Here is a 26222-nt window from a genome sequence, read left to right as displayed (position 1 = left end):
GATTACAATTATCTGACATTAAACACGTTAAGCTGGAGGTATCTTCCTCCAAAGTAATGTAGCATGATTTTTAAAGGATTGTTAACACGCCTGGATTGGGATAAAGTTATACCAAACAATACCAATAAACTCCATGTTTAGCAGGAAAAAATAAGCTCTACTGTGGGTAAAATGCCATCAAAGAGCATTGCATGTTAAAGAGAAATGGTTTGTGAAAGGAAATGTCAATCAATGCAGCAAATTTCATGATTGTCTTATTTTGGGAAATTCCCACAGCCAGTCTACAAGAGACTCATTATAGACTTGAGGACACCTGCAGATTGAAGGTGAGGGGATGGAAAACAATCTGTCTTGCTAATGGATGTCAAAAGAAAGCCAGGATGGCCATACTTATATCAGACAAACTAGTCTTTAAATTAAAGACTGTTACAAGAGATGAAGAAGGGCCTTATATCATAATTAAGGGGTCTATCCATCAATAAGAGCTAATAACTGTAAATGTTTATGCCCCCAACTTTTAAGCCCAAATATATGTCAATCACAAACCTAAGCAAACTTATTGATAATAATACTGTAATTGTAGGTGACTTTAATACTCCACTTACAACAATGGACAGGTCATATGGCAGGAAATCAATAAAGAAACAATGGCCTTGAATGATACACTGGACCACATGGACTTGACATATATTCAGAACTTTTCATCCCAAAGCAGCAGAATATACATTCTTCTTGAGTGCACATTGAACAGTCTCCAAAATAGATCACATACTGGGTCACAAAATATAAGAGGATTGAGATCATACCATGCATATTTTAACATCACAACACTATGAAACATGAAATCAACCACAAGAAAAAAATTTGGGAAGCCTCCAAATTCATGGAAGTTAACGAGCACCCTATTAAAGAATGAATGGGTGAACCAGGAAATTAAAGAAGAAATTAAAAATATATAGTGAAGCAAATAAAAATGAAAATATGACAATCCAAACACTTTGGGATGCAGCAAAGGCCATTCTATGAATAAAATACGTTACAATCCGGATCTATCTCAAGAAGCAATAAAAATCTGTATTTGGATACAGAACCTAAACTTACACCTAAAGAACTAGAAGCAGAGCAGCAAGGAAACCCCAAAGCCAGCAGAAGAAGAGAAATAATAAAGATTAGAGCAGAAAGAAACAATATAGAATTCAGAAAAACAGTAGAACATATCAATGAATCTAATAAGTGTTTTTTGAAAGAATAAACAAAATTGATAACCCCCTAGCCCGATTTCTCAAAAAGAAAAGAGAGAGAACCCAAATAGGTAAAATCACTAATGAAAGGGGAGAGATCACAACCAACACCACAAAAATACAAACAAATATTAGAGAATACTATGAAAAATTACATTCCAATAAACTGGACAATCTGGAAGAAATGGACAAATTCGTTGACACCCACACACTAACAAAATTCAAACGGGAAGAAATAGAAAATTTGAATAAATCCATAACCAGCAAAAAAATTGAATCAGTTATCAAGTCTCCCAACAAATAAGAGTTCTGGGCCAGATGGCTTCCTAGGGGAATTCTATCAGACATTTGAAGCAGAGTTAATACCTGTTCTTCTCATGCTGTTCCAAAAACTTGGAAGGAAAGCTTCCAGACCCATTTTATGAAGCCAGCATTATCTTGATTCCCAAAAGCAAAGACCCCACTAAAAAGGAGAATTACAGGCCAATATCCCTGATGAACATGGATGCAGAAATTCACAAGAAGATAGTAGCAAATCGAATTCAACAGTATATTAAGAGAATTATTCACCATGGTCATGTGGGATTCATTCCTGGGCTGCAGGGCTGGTTCAATATCTGCAAATCAATCAATGTGATGCATCACATTAATAGAAGAAAAGATAAACATCCTGTCAATAGATGCAATAAAAAGCATTTGACAAAATACAGCATCCTTGATTAAAAAAAAAAAAAAACCTTGAGAAAGTCGGGATAGAAGGAACATACCTTAATATCATAAAAGCCATATGTGACAGTCCCACCACTAATATCATCCTCAATGGGGAAAAACTGAGAGCTTTCCCCCGGAGATCAGGAACATGACAGAGATGTCCACTCTCACTATTGTTGTTTAACATAGTGTTGGAAGTCTTACCCTCAGCAGTCAGACAACAAAATGAAATAAAAAGCATCAAAATTGTCAAAGAAGAAGTCAAACTTTCACTTTTTGCAGATGACATGATACTCTTCATTGAAAACTCAAAAGACTCCACCAAAAAAACTACTAGAACTGATACATGGATTCAGCAAAGTTGCAGGATATAAAATCAATGTACAGAAATTTGTTGCATTTCTATACACCAATAAGGAAGCAACAGAAAGAAATATCAAGGAATTGATTCCATTTACAACTGCACTAAGGACCATAAAATATGTAGGAATAAACCTAACCAAAGAGGTAAAAGATTTGTATCCTGGAATTTATAGAAAAACTTATGAAAGAAATTGAAAAAGACACAAAGAAATGGAAAAACATTCTACATTCATGGATTGGAAGAACAAATGTTGTTAAAATATCAATACTACCCAAAGCAATATACACATTCAATGCAATCACAATCAAAATAACATCAGCATTCTTTTCATAACTAAAACAAACAATCCTAAAATTTGTATGGAACCACCAAAAAAAAAAAAAAACCCCGCAAATAACCAAATTAATGTTGAAAAAGAAACCAAAGCTGGAGGCATCAAAATCCTGGACTTTAGCCTGTACTACAAGGACGTAATCATCAAGACAGTATGGTATGGGCACAAAAACAGACTCATAGACCAATATAACAGAATAGATAACCCAAAATTGGACCCACAAATGTATGGCCAACTAATCTTTGACAAAGCAGGAAAGAATATCCAATGGAAAAGAGTCTCCTTAGCAAGTGGTGCTGGGAGAATGGGACAGCAGATGCAGAAGAATGAAGTTGGACAACCTTCTTACACCATAAACAAGAATAAACTCAAAACGGATGAAAGACCGAAATGTGAGACAGGAAAACACAAAATCCTAGAGGAGAAAGGAGGCAACAACCTCTTTGTCCCAGCCACAGCAGCTTCTTATTTGACATGTCTCCAAAGGCAAGGGAATTAAAAGCAAAAATGAACTATTGGGACCTCATCAGGATACAAAGCTGTACAGCAGAGGAAACAACAAAACTAAAAGGCAACCAATGGAATGGGATAAGATATTTGCAAATAACATATTGTATACAGGGTGAGTATCCAAAATCTATAACAAACTTACCAAGCTCAACACCCACAAAACAAATAATCCAGTGAAGAAATGGCCAGAAGACATGAACAGATACTTTTCCAAAGAAGACATCCAGATGGCTAACAGACACATGAAAAGATGTTCAATGTCACTCATCATCAGGGAAATATAAATCAAAACTACAATGAAATATATCACCTCACACTTACTCAGAATGGCTAAAATTAAGAACACATGAAACAAAAAATGTTCGCAAGGAGGTGGAGAAAGGGGAACTCTCTTACACTATTGGTACGAATGCAAACTGGTGCAACTACTCTGGAAAACAGTATGGAGGTTCCTCAGAGTATTAAAAATAAATAATAAAAATAAATAGTAAAAATTAAATATAGAATTACTGTATGACCCAGCACTACTAGGAATTTATCTAAAGGATACAGGAGTGCTGATTCATAGGGGCACAGGTGCCCCAATGTGCTATCAACAATAGCCAAATTATGGAAAGGGCCCAAATGTCCATCAACTGATGAATGGATAAAATTAGTATGGTATACACACACACACACACACACACACACACACACACACACACACACAATGGAATACTGCTTGGAAATGAAAAAGAATGAAATCTTGCCACTTGCAACAACGTGGATGGAACTGGAGGGTATTATGCTACGTGAAATAAGTCAATCAGAGAAAGACAGATATCATATGTTCTCACTCATATGTGGAATTTGAGGAATTTAACAGAAGACCATGGGGGAAGGGAAGGAAAAAAACAGTTACAAACTGAGAGTGAGTCAAAACATAAGAGACTCTTAAATATAGAGAACAAACTGACGACTGATGGAGGGGGTGCAGGGGAGAGGGGAATGGGCAGTGGACTTTGAGGAGGGTACTTGTTGGTATGAGTACTTGGTGTTGTATGTAAGTGATGAATCATGGGAACCTACTCCGGAAGCCAATAACATGCTGTATAGTCTTTATGTTAGCTAACTTGACAATAAATTATGTTAAAAAAAGTAACAAATTGCCACAGCCAGCCCAACCTTCAGCAACCACCAGCCTGATCAGTCAGCAGCCATCAACAATAAACCCAGACTCTCCTCCAGCATAAGGATTATGACTTGCTGAAATCTCACGTGATGGTTGACATTTGTTAAACAATAAAGCATTTTTTATTAAGTTTTTATTTAAATTCCAAAATAGTTAACACAAAGTGTTATATTAGTTTCAGGTGTACAATATAGTGATTCAACACTTATATACAACACCTGGTGCTCATCACAAGTGCACTCCTTAATCCTAATCACCTTTTCCACCCATCCCCCCATCTACCTCTCCTCTGGTAACAGTTTATTCTCTACAGTTAAAAGTCTGTTGCTTGGTTTGCCTGCACCTCTCTCTCTTTCTCTCTCTCCCCCCTCCCTTTGCTGGATTGTTTTGTTTCTTAAATTACACAAATGAGTGAAATCATATAGTATTTTTCTTTCTCAGACTGACTCCGACTTCCCTTAGCAAAATACTCTCTAGCTCTATCCACATCATTGCAGATGGCAAAATTTCATTCTCTTTTATGACTGAGTAATATTCCATTGTGTATATATACCACATCTTCCTTGTCCATGCATCTATCAAGGGACACACGCTGCTTCCACAATTTTGCTATTGTAATAATGCTGCTACAAACTTAAGGGTGCATGTATCTTTGAATTAGTGTTTTTGTATTCTTTGGACAAATACCCAGTAGTGTGATTACTGGACCATAGGATAGTTCTATTTTTAGCTTTTTGAGGATCCTCCATACTGTTTTCCACAGTGGCTGTACAAGTTTGCATTCCCACCTGCAGTGAATGAGGTTTCCTTTTTCTGAACATCCTTGCCAATACTTGTTTCTTTTATTTTTAATTTTAACCATTCTGACAGGTTTGAGATGATATCTCATTGCAATTTTGATTTGCATTTTCCTGATGAGTGATATTGAGCATCTTTTCATGTGTCTGTTGGCCATCTGGATGTCTTCTTTGAAGAAATGTCTATTCATTTACTCTGCCCATTTTTAATTAGATTATTTGTTTTCTAGGTGTTGAATTGTATTAGTTCTTTATATATTTTGGATACTAACACTTATTTGAATATGTCATTTGCAAATATCTTCTCCCATTCAGCAGGTTGCCTTTTAATTTTGCTGATTGTTTCCTTCACTGTGCAGCACCTTTTATTTTTATGTAGTCCCAATAGTTTATTTTTGCTTTTGTTTTCCTTGTTTCAGGAGACATATCTACAAAAATGATGCTGTGACCAATGTCAGATAAATTACTACCTGTGCTCTCTTCTAGGATTTTTAGGATTTCAGGTCTCACATTAAGTGTTTAATCTATGCTGAGTTTATTTTTGTGTATGGTGTAAGAAATTGGTCCAGTTTCATTCTTTTGGATGTAGCTGCTATTCAGGGTCTTTTGTGATTCCATATAAATTTTAGGGTTGTTCCAGTTCTTTGAGAAATACCGCTGATGTTTTGTTAGGGATTGCATTAAATGTCTAGATTGTTTTGGGTAGTATAGACATTTTAACAATATTTATTCTTCCAGTCCTTAAGCATGGAATGTCTTTCCATTTCTTTGTGTCGTCTAAAGAACAGTGCTTTAATCAGTATTTTACAGTTTTCAGAGTACAGGGCTTTCATCTCTTTTGCTAAGTTTATTCCTACCTACTTTATTATTTTTGGTGCAATTTTAAATGGGCTTGTTTTCTTAATTTTTCCTTCTGCTGCTTCATTATTATTATGTGGAAATGTATCAACTTTTCTGAACATTGATTTTGTATCCTGCAACTTTACTAAATTTATTTATCAGTTCTAACAGTTTTTTGGTGGAGTCTTCAGATTTTTCTCTATATAATATCATGTCATCTTGAAATAGTGCAAGTTTTACTTCTTACCAATTTGAATGCCTCTTATTTATTTTTCTCATCTGACTGCTATGGCTAGGACTTCTAGTACTATGTTAAATAAAATTTGTGAGAATGGAGATCCTTGTCTTGTTCATGATCTTAGGAGAAAATTTCTCTCAGTTCCCCCTCCATTGAGTGTGATATTCACTGTGAGTTTTTCATATGAGAACTTTATGTTGAGGTTTGTTCCCTTTAGACCTACTTTGTTGATGTTTGTTGTTGTTGTTGTTTTCACAAATGGGTGTGTAGTTTGTCAGATTTTTTTTTCTGCATCTTTTGAAATGATCATGTGATTTTTGTTCTTTATTGATGTGATGTATCACATTGATTAATTTGCTAATATTGAACCATTGAACCATCCTTGGAATAAATCCCCCTTGATAGTGGTCAATGATTATTTAAATGTATTGTTGGATTCAGTTTGCTAGTATTTTGTTGAGAATGTTTGCATTTATGTTCAACAGAGATATCAGTTTGTAGTTCTCTTTTTTGTGCTGTCTTTATCTGGTTTTGGTACCATGGTAATGCTGGCTTCATAGAATGAATTTGGAAGTTTACCTTCCTTTTCTATTTTTTGGAATATTTGAAGAATAGGTATTAACTCTTCTTTAAATGTTGTCTTGTCCTGGACTTCTGTTTTGGGGGAGGTTGTTATTATTATTATTATTATTATTATTACTATTATTATTACTGATTCAATTTCTTTGCTTGTTATGGGTCTCTTCCAGTTTTCTGTTTCTTCCTGATCCAGCTTTGGTAGGTTATATGTTTCTAGGAATTTATCCATTTCCTCTAGGTTGTTCAATTTGTTGGCATGTAGTTTCTCATAATATTCTCTGACATTTGTTGGTGTTTCTGTGGTGTTGGTGGTTCTTTCTCCTCCATCATTTATTGTTTTATTTATTTGAGTCCTTTCTCTCTCTCTCTCTCTTTTTTTTCTGATGAGTATGGCAAAAGGTTCACCAATTTTTGTTTTTCTTTTCAAAGAACCATTGATCTGTTCTATAGGGGTTTTTTTAGTTTTTTTTTTTTTTCTATATCATTTGTATCTGCTCTAATCTTTGTTTCCTTCTTTCTGCTAGGGTTTTGGTTTTATTTCCTCTTTTTCTAGCCCCTTTATATGTAGAGTTAGGTTGTTTATTTGAGTATTTTTCTTTTAGAGACAGGCCTGTGTTGCACTAAACTTCCCTCTTAGAACTGCTTTTGCTACATCCCAATGATTTTTGGACTGTTGTGTTTCATTTTCATTTGTTTCCATGTAATTTTTTATTTCTTTTTTGATCTATTGGTTGACCCATTTATTAATTAGTAGTATATTATTTAACCTCCATGTATTTGTGCTCTTTCCAGATTTTCTCTTTTGAGTTTTAATTTCATAGCATTGTCAGAAAAGCTACATCGTATGACTTAAATCGTTTTTAATTTGTTGAGACTTGTTTTGTGGCATAATATGTGATCTATTCTGGAGAATGTTCTATATGCACTAGGCAAAATATGTGATTTATTCTGAAGAATGTCCCATGTTCACTTGAAAAGAATGTGTATTCTGGTATTTTATTTATGTGGAATGTTCTGAATATATCTGTTATGTCCATCTCATTCACTGTGTCATTCAAAGCCACGATTTCTTTGTTGATTTTCTAATTGGATAATCGGTCCAGTGATATAAGTGTGGTTTTAAAGTCCCCTACTATTATTGTAATACTATTGATTTGTTCCTTTGTTGTTAACTGTTTTATGTATTTGGTCCCTCTCATGTTGGGTGCATATTTATAATTGTTATATCCTCTTGTTGGATGGTCCCCTTTATTATTATTTAGTGTCCTTGTTTGTCTCTTGTTACAGTCTTTTTTAAAGTCTATTTTGTCTGATATAAGTACTGCTACTATGGCTTCCTTTTGACATCTATTTTAGTGATAAATATTTCTCTATCCCCTCATTTTCAATCTACAGATGTCTTTAGGTATGAAATGAATTTCTTGTAGGCAGCATATAGATGGGTCTTGGTTTTTTTAATCCATTTTTCTACCCCATTTCTTTTGATTGGAGCATTTAGTCTATTTACATTCAAAGTAATTATTGATAGACACGTATTTAGTGCCATTTTGTAACTTGTTTTGGAGTTATTTCTCTGATCCATTCTTCTTTTGCTCTTTCATGGTTTCCTTTAGTGATATACTTGGATTCACTTCTCTTTATTGTGTGCATAGTTATTAGTGGTTTTTGATATATGTTTACCTTATGTTTGTATATATAACCTCTTCTGCATATAGCAGTCTATATGAACTTGATCATCACTTAAGTTTGAACCCATTCTTTACTCCTCTCCTCCCAACATTTTAGGTATCTGGTATCATATTTTACATCATATTATTTTGTGAATCCCTTGACTGATTTTTACCGATATACTTATTTTTCATACTTTTATTTATGGTCTTTCCCTTCTACTCAGTGAGTCACTTCAATAAAATATTTTTAAATTAAGGTATAGACATTGTCTTTTTAGACATAATGCCACTGCACATAATGTAGTGCATATGTATATGTATATTGCATATAATGTAGTGTAGTATGAACATAGCTTCTCTATGTACTGAGAAACAAAATATTTATTTGACTTGCTTTACTTGTAATATTCACTTTATTTCAGTGGTCTGGAACCAAACCTGCAATATATCTGCTATGCCTGTAGTTACTTTAAATGGAAACAGATTACATTCTCCAATTAAAGACACAGTGTCCGAGTAGATTAAAAAATAAGATTCGACTCTATTTTGGCCACAAAAGGTTCACTTTAGCATTAGGAACACAAATAGGCTAAAAGTGAAGGACTAGAAATGGTATTCTATGTAAGTGATAATCACAAAAGAGTAAGAATGACAATACCTATATATAAGGAAAAATGAACTATATATGTCAAAAACTGTCACAAGAGAAAAAATGGTCATTATATAGTAATTATTATGTCATTTATCAAAGGATATAGCTATTGTAAATACACATGTACACAATATCCAATGCAAAGCAAATATTAACAGAAATAAAGAGGGAAATAGAACAATAAAATAACAGTAGGGGATTTTAATAACTTACTTTTAAAAATGCTCATTCATATGGAAAATAAGGAAATAGTTGACTTGAACAACAATATAGACCACATGGACCTAAAAGACCTATGCCAAACATTCCACTCAACAGCAGAAGAATACACATTTTTAAAGCACACACAGAACATTCTCCAGGATAGATTATATGTTGGGCCACAAAACAAAGCCTAACAAATTTAAGAAGGTTGAAGTTGTACCACGTATCTTTTCTGACCAAAATGGTATGAAACTAGAAATAAATAACTGGGGAAAAATAGAATAAAATTACAAATATTTGGAAACCAATTAAAGAATAAATCAGATTGGAATACAAAAATTATCATGAGACAAATAAAAATAGAAATACATATACAAAAGCTTATGGGATAAAGTAAAAGCTGTTCTAGGAAGGAAGTTTATAGTGTCAAATGCCTACATTAAGAAAAAAGAAAGATCACATAAACAACATAGCTTTAAATTTCAAGGAACTAGAAAAAAGAACAAAATAAGACCAAAGGTGGCAGAAGAAAGGGAAAAGTAAATATCACAGTGAAAATAAAGGGAATAAAGACCAGAAAAAAATAGAAAAATAATTCAAAGAAATTAAGTGTTTTTTACAAGATAAACAAAATTGACATTTATTTAGACTAAGAAAAAAGAGAAGGCTCAAATAAAATTATAAATAAAAGAGGAGTCATTATAACTGATACCACAGAAATCTACAGAATCTTAAAGAGATACCTGTGAATAATTAAATGCCAACAAATTGGATAACCTAGAAGAAATGGCTAAACTTCTAGAAACATACAAGCTACCAAGGCTGAAGTATGAAGAAATAAGAAATCTGACCGGACCAATAATGAGTAAGAAAATTAAATCAACAATCAAAAACCTCCCAACCAAGAAAAGTTTCACAGTCAAATGTCTTCACTGGAAAATGCTACCAAACATTAATGAAGAATTAATACCAATCCTTCTTAAACCATTACAAAAACTTTAAGAAGAGGGAATAATCATATCTCTTTTTATGAGGTCAGCATTACCTTGATACCAAAACCAAATGAGGACAATATGAAACAGGAAAACTGTAGGTCAGTAACCCTGATGAACATAGATGCAAAAATCCTCAACATTAATACTAGAAAACTGAATTCAGCAACAGATTAAAAGGATCTTACACCATGGTCAATGGAGATTTATCCCTAGGATGGATACAAGGACAGTTCTATATAACAAACAATAAATGTGAGACATCACATTGATAGAACGAAGGATAAAAATTATATGATAATTTCAATATATCCAGAAAAAGCATATTCATCAATATTATTTCATGACAACAATTGTCAAAAAATTAGGTGTAGAAAGAATGTACTTCAATATCAAAAAGGCCATATATGACAAACCCACAGCTAACATTATATTCAAAGTTGAAAAGCTGGAAGCTTTTCTTCTAAGATCAGGAACAAGGATGTCTACTGTGTCCACTTTTATTCAGCATAATACTTGTAGTTCTAGCCAGAGAAGTTAGTCGAGAAAAAGAAAAAATATAAGTGTCCGAATAAGAAAGGAAGAAGTAAAATTATCTGTAGATGATATGATTTTAAATTTTATTTTAATGTTTATTTATTTTTGAGAGAGAGAGAGAGACAGACAGAGAGAGAGAGAGAGACAGAGCACAAGTTGGGGAGGGGCAGAGAGAGAGGGAGACACAGAATCCAAAGCAGGCTCCAGGATCTGAGCTGTCAGCACAGAGCCTGATGCAGGGCTCAAACCCACAAACTGTGAGATCATGACTTGAGCTGAAGTCAGTCGCTTAACTGACTGAGCCACCCAAGCACCCCTGGATGATATGATTTTATATAGAAAAAAAGTCTAAACACTCCACCAAAAGATTGTTAGAACTAATAAGAAAATTCAGTAAAGTGCAGCATACAAAATCAGTATACAAAATTCACTTATGTTACATACTAACAATGAACTATCCAAAAAGAAAAAAGTAAAAAGGAATTAAGAAAAGCATCCCATTTACAATAGCATCAAAAATATTTAGGAAAAAGTTTAACCAAGGAGTTGAAGACCTGTGTAAGCTTATGCACAGCAAAGAAAACAACAGAATGAAGAGAACCTACCTAATAGATGATATTTGCAAACCATATATCTGTTAAGGGGTTAATATCCAAAATATATAAGGAAGTCCTAAAACTCAGTAACAAGAAATTTTAAAAACCTTCCCATTTACAGTAGCCTCAAAAAATACTTAATTAAAAAATTAAACCAAGGAGTTGAAGACCTATGCACTGAAAATTAGAAGACATTGATAAATAAATTGAAGAAGACACAAATAAGTGGAAAGATATTTTGTGTTTATGTATTAGAAACATTAATATTGTTAAAATGTCCATACTACCCATAGATATCTACAGGCTCAATGCAATTCTGTATGTTTGACTTTTTTAGATTCTACATATAAGTGAGATCATGCAGTTTTTTTTCTTTGTGTCTGCCTTATTCCCTTTAGCATAATATCTTCCAGGTTTATCCATATCATTGCAAATGGCAGGATATCTTTTTTTATTTTATTTTTTTGATAGACAGAGAACAAGTGGGGGAGGGGCAGAGAGAGAAGGAGACACAGAATCCAAAGGAGGCTACAGGCTCTCAGCTGTCAGCACAGAGCCAGATGCGGGGCTCAAACTCACAAATTACGAGATCATGACCTAAGCTGAAGTCGGATGCTGAACCGACTGAGCCATCCAGGAGCCCCAGGATATCTTTCTTTTTTAAGGCTGAATAGTATTCACATATGTGAACATATATATATCACATTTTCTGTATTCATTCATCCTTTAATAGACAGTTTCCATATCTTGTTATCTTTTTAATTCTTTCCATCATAAGTAGACATGAATTCATACTCCTTTAATTCTTATCACCTCCCATTTGAGGCTGGTAAATTGAGATCTATTTTATAGTGAAGTCCTTGGATGCTCAGAGGGAAAGTATTTTGCCCAATCCACATTACTTCTAAACAACAGTGCAGCAATTTGCATCCATCTCATTCCAGAGCTCATTTGTCTACTGTATAATGTCTAAACCCTCTTCTGAGAAGGCACCAAATCCTTTTATTCACCACTGTGCTTTACCCCTATTATCTTACCCCCAAACTTGTTATTCCTCTTGTATAAAGTATTTCAATGAGTCTGCTCACTAACATCATGGACTCCTTCGCACCTCCATATCTAAGCACTGCCCATTCTCCCTCTTCAATATCTCTTGAATCTATCTCTCTTTGCTGCTGGTATTCTAATTTAGATCCTTCTTATCAGCAGTATCCTATCTGGTCTCCCTACCTCAGTCTCTCTAGTCTAGTCAACTTTCAATAATGAACCTAAAGGGATATTCTAAAAATGCATTTGATAATACCACTTCCCTGTAAACAAAAAAAGTCATACCCACTTCAGCCCAGTGATAAAGTTCATACTCATGAACATGGCATTCATTGCCTTCATGATACAGCCCCAACCCACCTTAACAGCTTCATCTCCAGCTACCCACACTTATCATCTAAAATTGGTTCCTATGCTCAAGCCACACTAAACTTTACTCTTAGTTTACATTTTCTTAGGCAAACTATGATCTTTCACTCCTCTAAGGTGTTCTGTCTGAAGTTCCCTTTCCCTCATTTTCTACCTATTGTAATCCTTCAAGGCCCAACTCAAATGTTACTCCTTTTGAAAGATCTTCTTCAGCCCCTCCAAGTAGAATTAGCACTGTCCTCCTCATAGCACTTATTTGCATGATTCTACTTGTATTATAATAATTGATATATTTCTCCTGCTATACTAGTATGATACATCTCAAAGCTTCTCCCTACCACTTACCCACATGTAGAAGAGAGGGCCCCAGTTGGCTACTTGCCTATTTGTGAGGCCTCCCTGTCTTTCCTGATTCACTCTCAGTTTTCTGCAGTTTATGAAGTGGGCTATGTGTTTTATTGTGGAAATGGATGACTAGCTAAAGAAAGGGAATGGTACTGAACACTTTTTACCTGACCGGAGCAATAAACTCTCTCCTCAGAAAGAGTGTGAACTCTAGAAACAAACTTCTAGCTTTGAAAATTGGCTCTGCCACATTAACTTTGTGACACTGATCTTCCCAGTGCCTTAGATTCCTTATCTGTAAAGTAGGACTAATAAAGAGTTCACTACTTTATAAAGCAGTTTTGAAAATAATGGTGAGATAATCCATGTAAAGCACTTAGAACAGGGCCTGGCACAGAGAAAGTGCCCAAATAATGGTATCTGTTACCATTACCATCACAGTCATTATTATCATCACTACCATTTTGTCATTATTATTTGTGAGCATTATTTGTCAGCATATCCCAGAACCTGGAAACATTTTCCCTTGGCAGAGGGTCTAGTTCCAAAGTCCCCATTGCTACTATCATTCTATCCCCTATTTCCTTGAATCAGAAAAATATCCTTTCCTATGTAGAAGGTAGTGACCTCTGTGAGACTGTATATGTGGCCCATCTTTATGACATTGGACCTCTTGTACTGTATTGAGATGGCAATAATGCTGTTATGTCCTGTAGAGCACAGTCCATCCCTGTTGTCTCTACTAAAGTAGAGCAGGGGTGAAATTTCCTAGGGTCTTTATACTAGAAGAAAGTATTCAAATAGAAACATGTAAATGAGATGTTGGGCCTAAAGCACATGAGAGAAGAAATTCATGTCACTGTTCACTTCATTGTTTTGAGAGGGTAAATGTGCTTAAGGTTACTCCTAAGTGCTGGAGGTTTACAGGTAGCCTCTGCCACAAGTCATGTCCTGGAAGCATATGATCTAGTTACATGGCTCTCTTGTGCTTATGCCCCTATTAGTTGTAAGCCTTCAGTAAATTTTTGTTTGAATGCTCTAATCTGATTTTTGTTTGAATGTTCTAGTGCTAGGCTTATGAAAGCAGGACTATTTATCTACCTTGGGACAAAGTAGGAAAACTATAAAGGGAATCCTTTTGGCCCTGATCTCTATAATGGTAACAGGAGTGATTGGTAACAGGTTCTCAAATAGAAGAAAGCTCTCTGGGGGGAAAAGTCTTTGCAGCAAAACTTAGCCCTTCTTTCTCACATAAAAACTCTTACCTCACTGCCTAATTGGAGCATAATAGCATAAGTAATAACTAGCAATTATAGAGTATTTATTATGTACCACATACTGAAATAAGTATACCATCTCATGTAACCCTGACTACTACCTCATGAGGTAGGTACTATTATTATTTTCATTATACTGAGGAGAAAACTTGAGGTATAGAGAGATCATGGACTTGCCAAATGTCCTACAGTTGATAGGAAGCAGAACTGAGATTCAGACTTGGCCACTTGATTCCAAAGCCTGCATTTCTTTTAACATTTTACTATGGAGAGTTTAAAACATAAACTGAACTTAAAAAAAAAAAGTATAACATACTCCCCGGTGCCTATCACACAGCTTTAACATTTACCACCATATGCCCATTCTTGTTTCATCTATACCCCTACCCACATCCCCAAACAAGGCCTCATGTCACTTCATCCATAAATGTTTCAGTATATATCTCTAAAAGATAAAGACCTTTTTAAACCAAAATTACAATACCATCATCGTACCTGAAAGAAAAGCAAACAGTAATTCCTTAAGATCACTGTCCGGTCAGTGTTCAAATTTTCCTGTCATTTTTTTTTAAAAAATCAGGATCTAAATAAGATTCATGTATTACAACTGCTTGACATATTTCTCAAGTCTCATTTAGCCATCTAGAACCTGTTATTAACCACTACACTCTGATCTAGGGTTTCTACTATGAAGAAAGGTGCCACTTTCCTTAGAGCAGGAGTTCTAAATTAGGGAGTAACAGCTTTAAGGGAAGCTATGAATCTCTTAAAATTAGTTGTTAAAATTTTGCATGTATTTGTGTTGGTTAATTTGTCTTAGGAGAATATCCTTGGCTTTCATTAGAGTTGGGAGTTTATGAGGATGGAGAATGAAGTTAAATTCTGTTAAGTTTATTAACTTGAAATTTAAGAGAATTTAACAAATTACTTTTGAGAGGAATAGAAATAGTTAAGGATTAATTGGTGTCACATTAAAGAGAATAGAATTATAGGGGTGCCTGGGTGGCCCAGTCGGTTAGGCATCCTCCTTCAGCTCGGGTTATGATCTCACAGTCCATGAGTTCGAGCCCCGCGTCAGGCTCTGTGCTGACAGCTCGGAGCCTGGAGCCTGCTTTGCATTCTGTGTCTCCCTCTCTCTCTGCCCCTCCCCTGCTCATGCTCTGTCTCTCTCTGTTTCAAAAAGAAATAAAAACACTTAAAAATTTTTTTAAAAGAATAGAATTATAATTGATCAGAAACTCTTAAGTCCATTTTAAATTACATATCCCTTTGAATAAAGCATCTTGGTGTACTGTGGTGTTACTGAATTGTGGTGGTGAAAATCATACTCAGATCTTGAACTGAATTCCCTATTAGTTGGAATCTGTGACTCGACATGAATTGGGGTAGGTAGAGACTGATTTTGTGAGCTATCAGTGATTTGTTCCACAATAATAACCCCATTGAAAATGTGTACAATATTTCAATATTATGTGTGTATAAAAATGAAATGGTAATAATGTTATATCATTAATTTTCCCTCTTTACACCAACTTTTCCTAGATGAAATCCAACATCAAACACCCAATGGTGTTATCACCAGCAGTATAGAACCCCCCAAGCTACCACAATACCCCAAACTGCCTATTCAGAGGAGTGGGGAAGCTGATACTGAGAGGCAGTCCCCAAGCAGGCTTGTTTCAGATGGCAAGTTGGAGTCCTGTCCTGAAGTGGATGTGGGGAAGCTGGTGTCTAGGCTGCAAGATGGAGGAACCAAGGCCATATCAAAGGCCACCAATGGACCTGTGCCAGGCTCTGGGCCCACCAAAGCACCCTCTTTCCAAATAAAGAGACCAGCTCCTCGTCCCCTGACTCACCACAAGGAGGGTAAGTGCTTGGGAATCCCATTGAAACCAGAATTGAAACCAACTCTTGTGTACATTGAGATCTTTCTGAGGTTGGAGATATTTAAATAGGAATCTGTTCCAGTTTACTACCACTAATGTTGGAATTATGGGTAAGAACATAAAACCCATTCACAATAATCACTAGAATGTAAACTTAATGAGGGTGGTGATTTGGGGCCTGTTTTATTTACTTCTATATCCAAGTGTTTAGAACATTGCCTGACTATTACAAGGTAGACACTTATTACTTGTATAATAAATTAATAATAATATTTTTTATAAATATTATTACTGCTACTGTTGCCATTAAGTATTTGCTATGTCCTTGGCACTGTACTAGGTATTGACAAACTATTTCTGATCTTCACAGCCTTACTGTGGAGAACGTATTACCATTTTTTTTTCCTACTAGAACTGAGGATCCTAGAGCTAAGTGACTTGACAAACGTTCATAGCTAGTAACTGGCTGAGCTGGGATCTCAATCTTACCAAGTCTGACAGGCACAAAAGCCTGTTTTATTTCCAATAAGGCAGAACTATCACTTTACCTTTCTATAAGAAACTTTGAAATTGGTAAACTGCTGGTTTCTCATTCTCACTTGCCAGATTAATCAAAATAGGGACAAAAGGGCACAACTTCTGCAAAACTATAGGCTTTTTAAATTACAAATTCAAGACGTGGCTGACTTCTGTAAATTTAATTGGTTACTACATGTGGAGACTCATATTTGGAGGTTGGAGCTAATCCAGAGGGTATCTGGAGAAGGGTACATAATTCTATGAAGATAGTATGGTATACTGGACAGAATATAGACTTTGATATCACAAAGGCTTCGATCCAAATTGTGGATATTTTATTTTCTTGATAGATGACCTTCTAAAAATATGCCTTGTTTTTTTTTATCTTGTCCTATTCCAAAAAGGATTTAAGGCATTTCACAATATGGAAAATACAAGGACTCAAAATAGTAAGAATAATTTATTCAACAAGTATTTATGTAATACTTACTGTATGCCTGGCCTCATTCTAAGTGTTGAGGACATAAGAATGAATAAGACACAAGGTCCCTACTCTCTTGAGCCTTATATCAGGGCTTAGCAAACTATGGCCTTAACTGGTTGAAAAAAATCAAAAGAAAAATAATATGTCATGAAACATGAAAATTATATGAAATTCAAATTTCTGTGTCCATAATATACCACTTAACTTACATAGTGTCTAAAGCTGATTTTATACTACAACATCAGAATCTAGTAGTAGCAACAGAGACCTTCCAATGGCCTACAAGACCTAAAATATTAGCTATCTGATACTTTACAGAAGAAGTTTGCTGACTTCTGCCTTAGATTCTAGAGAATACAGGTGAGAAAAAATGAGGTCAAGAGAGAAAAAAAAGGTAGTATAGTAAGAATATAGAAATAATGGAGTTCATACACAAAATGTTTGCTGTGAAACCTTACATACTTGCTGGAGCAGTGTCACAGATTTGTCTCCAAACTTTCTAGAGAAAATGAAAAGAGGAGGAACTTAATGGTAATATAAGTCTATGCTCTTAAGGTAACAACAAGCCACTTGTTCAAGTAAAAGTACAACTCATCCATTTTTGAGGCAAGAGAATACTTCTAAGAAGCATTTTCTCTCAAGAATTGTTGCATATAACAACCTTAACATGGGCTGATGGCAATGTCTCAGAGCACAATTCCGTAAAAGCTATTCTTTGGGAATCTGATAAGATTTCCACTAAGTAACTGACTCTGTGAATTATTTGTCTTGGCCCACTGATCCATCTGTCTGTATGATTAATAGTTATTTAACCTCTGTGCACCTAGGTTTTTAAATCTATAAATAGGAGAAACAGCTCATCTAACAGAATTACTGGTAAGGTTAAAAGAAATACCAAAATTTCTGCCATATATTCAAAATACGTTATTAATTCCCTACCCTGCTTTTCCCCTAAGATTTGCCTATTTAGGGAAATAACCAATTAACACCAGACTTCTATGTAGACACTGCTTCAATTTATAAGTCATGTATTGACCTTCACATCAATCTGGTAGAGTTGGGTAATTCAAGATATATTTTTCACGAAGAAGTTTGTTTTGCCTGCTACTAAGCCTTGAGGTCAGCCAGATCCTCTAAGGTCAGCACACCACAACTTAGCCCTCCCTAACTATTGCCTACTGTTGAGTTAAATTCTAGAGGCATTTCCCCTTCCCATTCCTCCACAGTCCTGCTCCAGGCTGCTGGCAACAGCTGCTCTTATCTAATAGTTTCAGTTAATATAATGATCTTACTGTACATTATCAGTCAGACTGTCTAAATCTGGGCCACATCATTGCCTGGTTTTTGCTTTTTACCTTAAATCAGTCAGCAACAGGCTAGTGTTATGTAGATTTTTTCAAAGATCCATGCCTCCAGCCTTAGCTACAGAAAACAGAACTGTAGTTATAATCCTGGCCTTGGAGAAAAATGAGCCAAATTTATGATGTAGTTGCCTCTTTGTTTTTTTTTTTTTTGTTTGTTTGTTTTTAGTTAAATTCCAGTTACTTAACATACAGTGTAACATTAGTTTCTGGAATAGAATTTAGTAATTCATCACTAACATATAACACCCAGTGTTCATCACAAGTGCCTTCCTTAATAACCTATCACCCATTTAACCCATCTCCCTACCTACATTCCTTCCAACAACGCTCAGTTTCTCCTATAGTTAAGAGTCTGTTCTATGGTTTGCCTCTCTCTTTCTTCCCTCTATGCTTATTTGTTTTGTTTCTTAAATTCCACATATGAGTGAAATCATATGATATTTGTCTTTCTCTGATGGATTGATTTCTGTTAGTATGATACCCTTTATTCCACCCATGTTGTTTCAAATGGCAAGATTTATTCTTTTTATGGCTGAGTAATATTCCATTGTGTGTGTGTATATTTCAAAACTTTTTTATCCTTTATTTTTTTTTTAATTTTTAAATGTTTTATTTTTGAGAGAGACAGAGCACAAGTGGGGGATGGGCACAGAGAAAGAGGGAGACATAGAATCCAAAACAGTCTCTAGGCTCTGAGCTGTCAGCATAGAGCCTGATGCAGGGCTTGAACTCATGAACTGCAAGATCATGACCTGAGCTGAAGTCAGCGCTTAACCAACTGGGGCACCCAGGTGCCCCAAAACTGTTCTATTCTTTTATGAGTCAGTGGGCACATTTGGCCTCTTTCCGTAATTTGGCTATTGTTGATAGTGCTACTATAACCATCAAAATCTTAGAGGAGAACACAGGCAGCAACCTCTTTGACATCAGCCCATAGCAACTTCTTACTAACTACATCTCTATAGTTGCCTCTTTGAACTTCACTCACTCCCACCTCCTCACCTCTTATTCCCCCCCGCTTCCTCCCTATATTGGCCACCACTCCAGTGGTAGATTCCAGGCATCAGAACAGATATCAATTAAGCAAAAGCTGCAAACACCTCTGACCCTGAGCTATAATTAAGAGTTGTTGGCCCCAGGTACTGGCCAGCAGCCTTAATGACAGTCACCTCAGCTGACCCACTCTGCACTTTGCAGTTGTCACTCCATTTCAGCTCTTTGTTCAGAGTTTTGCCTACCATGTCAAAGGTCAATGCACAGGCCTCATTTCTTTAGTGATCCAACTATGCCATTTCCTTGTCCCCGATGTCCTCCCCTTGCATCAATCCAACATTTGGATTTGATATTGAGTGGGCTTGATATTCTTTACATTTTTCCTTAGCAATTAAAGATAGCAAACACAAAGTACATGTTAAATTGCTTTGTTCCATGGCAGTCAACTTACAATAAAATCAATATTGTTTTCTGAGATAATTTTGGCAAGGGCTCTTTTCTGTTCCAGACATAGAACTGGATACTTTCTCTTTTTCTGTTGTATCTAATCATTATGATAGGCCTATGAGGTAGGTTTCCTCCCTCATTTCACATTTATTTCCCGATTAAGGAAAAATTGAGGCTCAGAGAAGTGAAACAACTTCCCAGAGCCACCCACATTGTAAGATGTGGAGACAGAGATTGAACCTAGGCTTCTTGGCTACCAAATTTTAGTTTCTTAAATGGTTTTAGCTACCTTCTTATTTCTATTTTCTAAGAAGCATTAACTTTTAGGAGAGAAAAAATATACAAGCCAATATACTGTCCTTTAATCTCACTGCCTCTAATCAGGCCTGGCTTTGAAAAGGACTTGGGACTTTCCTTTGTATAGTTGCTACAAAAGGACTTGGGACTTTCCTTTGGAGAGTGGGGTGGATAAAACATCTACTTACATGCACTTGTTCATTTATTTAGGCATAGTGCTATGCAACGGGGAGGACAATGATGAAAGGCCATGGTCCCTGCCCTCCAAGTGTTCATGGTGAGGCTGGCATGTAAGAAAACAGTCCCAGTCCAGTGTGATCCATGTTCTAAAGCTGGTGTGAATAAATTCCTGTCTGTCTCAGGTTCTTCGATAAAAGTAAAGAATACATCCATACTGTAAAATACAATACATGTGTTTAGGAGCCCTTCTTAGCTCTTTTTCTCTGTCTTGACAAGAAATAAAAGACTTCATTCTGGTGATGTGTTCTAGAGTTTGGAGAAGAGAGCTTGTAAAGTCTTCCTCAGCCACAGGTCCACCAATTTTCCACTGGGCTAAGACATGCAGTCAGTGACATTTGTATCTGCTCTAGAAGTATTAGAAACAGACTTGCTCTTTCAGTAATTGGCTGTGCTGGCCATTATCCACATTTGTTTGTTTAGATTAATTATGCTTTAGTAATCTACTGTGTTTTATCTTCTTTCTCTGCCTTTCCTGGAGCCTAACTCCCAATTGATCCAAAAGAGTAATTAGTGGCTACAGGAGAAGAGGGGCTTTCAGGTGAGCATGGCAGAATTTCATAGAAAGTAGGAGATGATTCTAGAAAACTTGGGGAATCTACAAAGAGAAAGAATCTCTCCTTATTTACCCTTTGGTTGGGTATATATAGATATAAGGAAAGCTGAAAGAAAGTTGCTAAATGTTGAGGACTGATGGTCATGAGGTACTGAGAAATCAACAAGTGCTAAGATCGGTTATGATCATTTGACAGAGAATGGGAAGGGAAAGAAGAGGTTGGGCTGGAGAGGGAGGTCAAATTTGTAGTAAAAGTCAGGCTGTGGAGAAAGTTAAAAAGAAAATAAGAGAAGTACAGTTTGGTATAAAGATCATAACCTCAAAAGGCTTAGTGAAGTCTCAGATGTGACAGGCGCCAGTCTCCCAGGTGTGATTTTGAATCTTAGTTCTGCCTCAGAACTGTGGGACCTTCATCAAGTCACAACCTCTCTGAGCCTTAGTTTTCTCATTTGTAAAATGAAGATAATAATTGTACCCATAGGATTGCTGCAACAATGAATTGAGATATCTATGTGCTTGACACATAATGAATACTCAGTAAGTGGTAGCAGTTGTTTTGATTTTCCAGGAAGATAATTATTAGCTACATAATCTTAGATAAATTTAACTTATTTGAGCCAGTTTTCTTACCTATAAATGGAGACAATGCCTACATTATAGGAAATGTTTTGTGGTTATAAACTAAGATTAGGTATACAAAACATTTTATAATACAATAGAAGTTCAAAATGGATAACAACCTCTCAGAAAATGGCATCCATAGAAGATAGTAGGTGTTTACTCTTCTCTATTTTGGAGCCTATGAGAAGCCTCAAGCCTCAAATGTAGGTGTCATAATCGAGCTCAAAGCTGCTATTTCCACCCTCAGACTTTCTATGACCCTGCCAAACACTGAGAAAAAGGAGGACTATTGTTGAGGGGAAGGGGGCAAGGAAGGATTTTTAACCATCTTGAGGTCCAGCTCAAGTACTATTCCTTCCTTGAAACCTTCTGACAATTCTGCCTCAGGGAAATCTCCAATACTTCACTTATTTTGACATTCAAGTTTTACCCTTTAATGTGGGTCTGAGTTACAGTATTCACACTTATTTCCCATATGTATGACTTCATTGTCTACCTCTGTTCTAAGTCCCTGGAGGGCAAGGTCTTTGTCAGATCACTTGTAAGAACATAAGGCTGGGCACAAAAGCCCTCAAGAAACACTCAGTATATTTAAAACCTTTCCATTTAGCTTTAGGAATAGCCTGAAATTTGGACATAAAATTTGGACATATCACGTTTGTTTGTGTGTGTCTCAAAGAGGTCACAACTGGGAACTTAAAAAAGAAAATCTCTTTACATTGTCTTTCTAATGGACTGAAGTATGTGTTTCTTTACTCAATAAATATTTATTGAATATCAGTTATGGGCAAAGCAATTTACTTGGGCTTTTGGGGAATGCAGAGATGAATCCCACCTGTATGTTGCTATCGAGTTGCTTGCATTCTAATAGGAGACATACAGCCACCAAAACAAGGAACCTGGTTTAATAGTACAAGATGATTAGTGCATTAGGAGTCAGAGAAAAGAATCTAGAGCATCTTAGGCTTGGAGCATTTAAGCTGAGTCTTGATGGATGATGTAAATTTGGGCATATGGGAATAGGGTAAAGGGAATGTGGGGAAAATATGATTAATTTTAAGACATGTATATGGAAAAACAAATAGTACTGTTTGTGTGGACTGCAGGGTATGTGAAGATAAATAGTGGAAAGGTATATCGGAAATATCAGTTGAAGCCAAATGGAAGTGGATACTAACTTCTAGGTAAAAAAAAAAAAAAACAAAAACTTCAGTTTATTTTTCAAGCAACAGGAAACTATGGAATCTAAATCTATATCTATAGAGAGATTTTTTTTTCAAGTTTGTTAAGTACATGAGCAGAACAGATTTCTAGAGTACTCCAAAAGCATCATTTAAAAGCCAGCAAGGGGAAACACAGGATATGGGTGGAAGATGGTGGAGTAGGAGGAGGTTGGGTGCACCTCCTTCTGCTGATCAGTTTCCACCCACATCTGCCTAAATAACCCAGAAAAATGCCAGGAGACTAGCAGAACAGACACTCTGGAGCCAAGCGTAGACAAGAGGCCCATGGAAAGGGGTAGGAAGGGCAGAGAGGGGTTGCGTGCTACATGGACTGGCAGGAGGGAACCTGGGCACTGCAGGGGCAGCCCGCCAGTCAAGGCAGAGCCCCCAAAGTCTGGCTTGCATAAGCGGAGGGGCCAGACTCTGTGAGTTCTGACAGCCAGTGGGACTTAATATCTGGAATATTAAAAGTCAACAGCTCTACTGTTGGAAAGTGGAGAGAGCAAGAGGACGCCAGGAGGGAGAGTTGTTGAGCCCCAGAAGACAGAGCTCAGCTAGGAAGGGGAACAAAGGCACTGGCAAGTGCCATTTCTCTCTCCCATTCCCAAGCCAAAATTCCAAAGGGAACCAGTTCCCTTCACAGAACTTGCTTGCACCATGTAAATGCCCAATGCTGTGTGTCTGTGGATCCATCCCTGCAGCAGGCCTGCCTCCCTCCCGGTGCTACAGGGCCCATCCCGCAGGGGACCACCAAGGGCAAAGTGAGCTAAGATTGCCCCTCCCACCCTTGTGCACCTTGCGGATCCATCCCTTTGATATGCCCTTGGCCATATCCCATCAAAGCAGCACCACAAGCCTGGCAGTGTGCAAGTAGCCCAGACAAGGGCCACACTACTCCACAGTGAGTCCTACCCCTGAAAGAGGGGAAGATAAGATACACACCAGTCTGACTGTGGCCCCAGCGGTGGGCTGGGGGCAGATATCGGGTCTGACTGCAGCCCTGCCCACCAACACAAATTACTCTGGACAGCACAGGGGAAGTGCTCTGCAGTTTGGAGCTACCACAGGGACTAGCCAAAATTATGAAATGGAAGAATTCTCCTCAAAAGAAACTCCAGGAAGTACCGACAGCTAACGAATTGATCAAAACCGATTTAAGCAATATAACAGAACAAGAATTTAGAATAATAGTCATAAAATTAATCGCTGGGCTTGCAAAAAGCATAGAGGATTGCAGACAATCTATTACTACAGAGATCAAGGGACTAAAAAATAGTCATGAGGAGCTAAAAAATAATGCTATCAATGAGGTGCAAAATAAAATGGAGGCGGCCATAGAACAGATTGAAGGGCCAGAGGAGAGAATAGGTGAATTAGAAGCTAAAATTATGGAAAAAGAGGAAGCTGAGAAAAAGAGAGATAAAAATATCCAGGAGTATGAGGGGAGAATTAGAGAACTAAGTGATGCATCAAATGGAACAATATCCGTATCATAGGAATGCCGAAGGAAGAAGAGAGAAAGGGGCTGAAGGTGTACTTCAACAAATCATACCTGAGAACGTCCCTGATCGGGGGAAGGAAAAATGCATTGAAATCCAAGAGGCACAGAGAACTCCCTTCAGACATAACTTGAATTGATCTTCTGCATGACATATCATAGTGAAACTGGAAAAACACAAGGATAAAGAGAAATTCTGAAAGCAGATAGGGATAAACAGGCCCGAAATTACAAAGGTACACACATAAGAGTAGTGGCAGACGTATCTACTGAAAGTTGGCAGGCCAGAAAGGAATGGCAGGAAATCCTCAATGTGATGAACAGAAAAAAAAATATGCAGCCGAGAATCCTTTACCCAGCAAGTCTGTCATTCAGAATAAGAGGTGAGAAAAACGTTTTCCCAAATGAAAACTGAAGGAATTCATCACCACTCAACCAGCCCTACAAGAGATCCTAAGGGAGATTCTGTGAGTGAAATGTTGCAAGGACCACAAAGAAGCAGAGACATCACTACAAGCATAAAACCTACAGACATCACAATGACTTTAAATGCATATCTTTCTATAACACTGAATATAAATGGACTAAATGCTCCAACCAAAAGACATAGGGCATCAGAATGGATAAGAAAACAATACCTATTTTCTGGCTACAAGAGACTCACTTTAGACCTGAGGACACCTTCAGATTGAAAGTGAGGGGATGGAGAACTATCATGCTACTGGAAGTCAAAAAATGCTGGAGTACCCATACTTATATCAAACAAACTAGACTTTAAAGGCTGTAACAAGAGATGAAGAAGGGCATTATATAATGATTACAGGGTCTATCCATCAGGAAGAGCTAACAATTGTAAATATCTATGCACCAAATACAGATGCCCCCAAATATATAAAACAATTAATCAGAAACATTAAGCAACATTATTGATAAGAATGTGGTAATTGCAGGAGACTTTAATACTCCACTTACAACAATGGATAGATCATCTAGACATAGGATCAATAAAGAAACAAGGGCCCTGAATGATACATTGGATCAGCTGGACGTGACAGATATATTTAGAACTCTGCATCCCAAAGCAACAGAATATACTTTCTTCTCGAGTGCACATGGAACATTTTCCAAGATCAATCACATACTGGGTCACAAAACAGCCCTTCATAAGTATAAAAGAATTGAGATGATACTATACACACTTTCAGACCACAATGTTATGAAGCTTGAGATCAACCACAGGAAAAATCTGGAAAATCTCCCAAAGCATGGAGGTTAAAGAAAACCCTACGAAAGAATGAATGGGTCAACCAGGCAATTAGATAAAAAATTTAAAAATAAATGGAAAAAAATGAAAATGAAAAGACAACAATCCAAATGCTTTGGGATGCAGCAAAGGCAGTCCTGAGAGGAAAATACATTGCAATCCAGTCCTATCTCCAGAAACAAGAAAAATCCCAAATACAAAATCTAACAGCACACCTAAAGGAAATAGAAGCAGAACAGCAAAGACATCCCAAACGCAGCAGAAGAGAACTTATAAAGATCAGAGCAGAAATAATACAGAATTTACAAAATCTGTAGAACAGATCAATGAAACCAAGAGTTGTTTTTTTGAAAAAATAA

General features: G+C 36.5%; 1 protein-coding gene across 1 annotated transcript in view; it reads left to right on the top strand.

Moving 5' to 3' along the window:
- OPHN1 (oligophrenin 1) overlaps positions 1 to 26222 on the top strand; it is a 564403-nt gene that overhangs the window by 494681 nt on the left and 43500 nt on the right. Inside the window, exon 21 of the mRNA XM_042974015.1 lies at positions 16017 to 16340. Coding sequence (XP_042829949.1) covers positions 16017 to 16340 — 324 coding nt within the window. The remainder of the gene's footprint in view (positions 1 to 16016; positions 16341 to 26222) is intronic.

This window comes from Panthera tigris, chromosome X (assembly GCF_018350195.1).
Source record: "Panthera tigris isolate Pti1 chromosome X, P.tigris_Pti1_mat1.1, whole genome shotgun sequence".
Taxonomy (NCBI): domain Eukaryota; kingdom Metazoa; phylum Chordata; class Mammalia; order Carnivora; family Felidae; genus Panthera; species Panthera tigris.
This window is presented reverse-complemented; position numbering and strand designations above follow the sequence as displayed.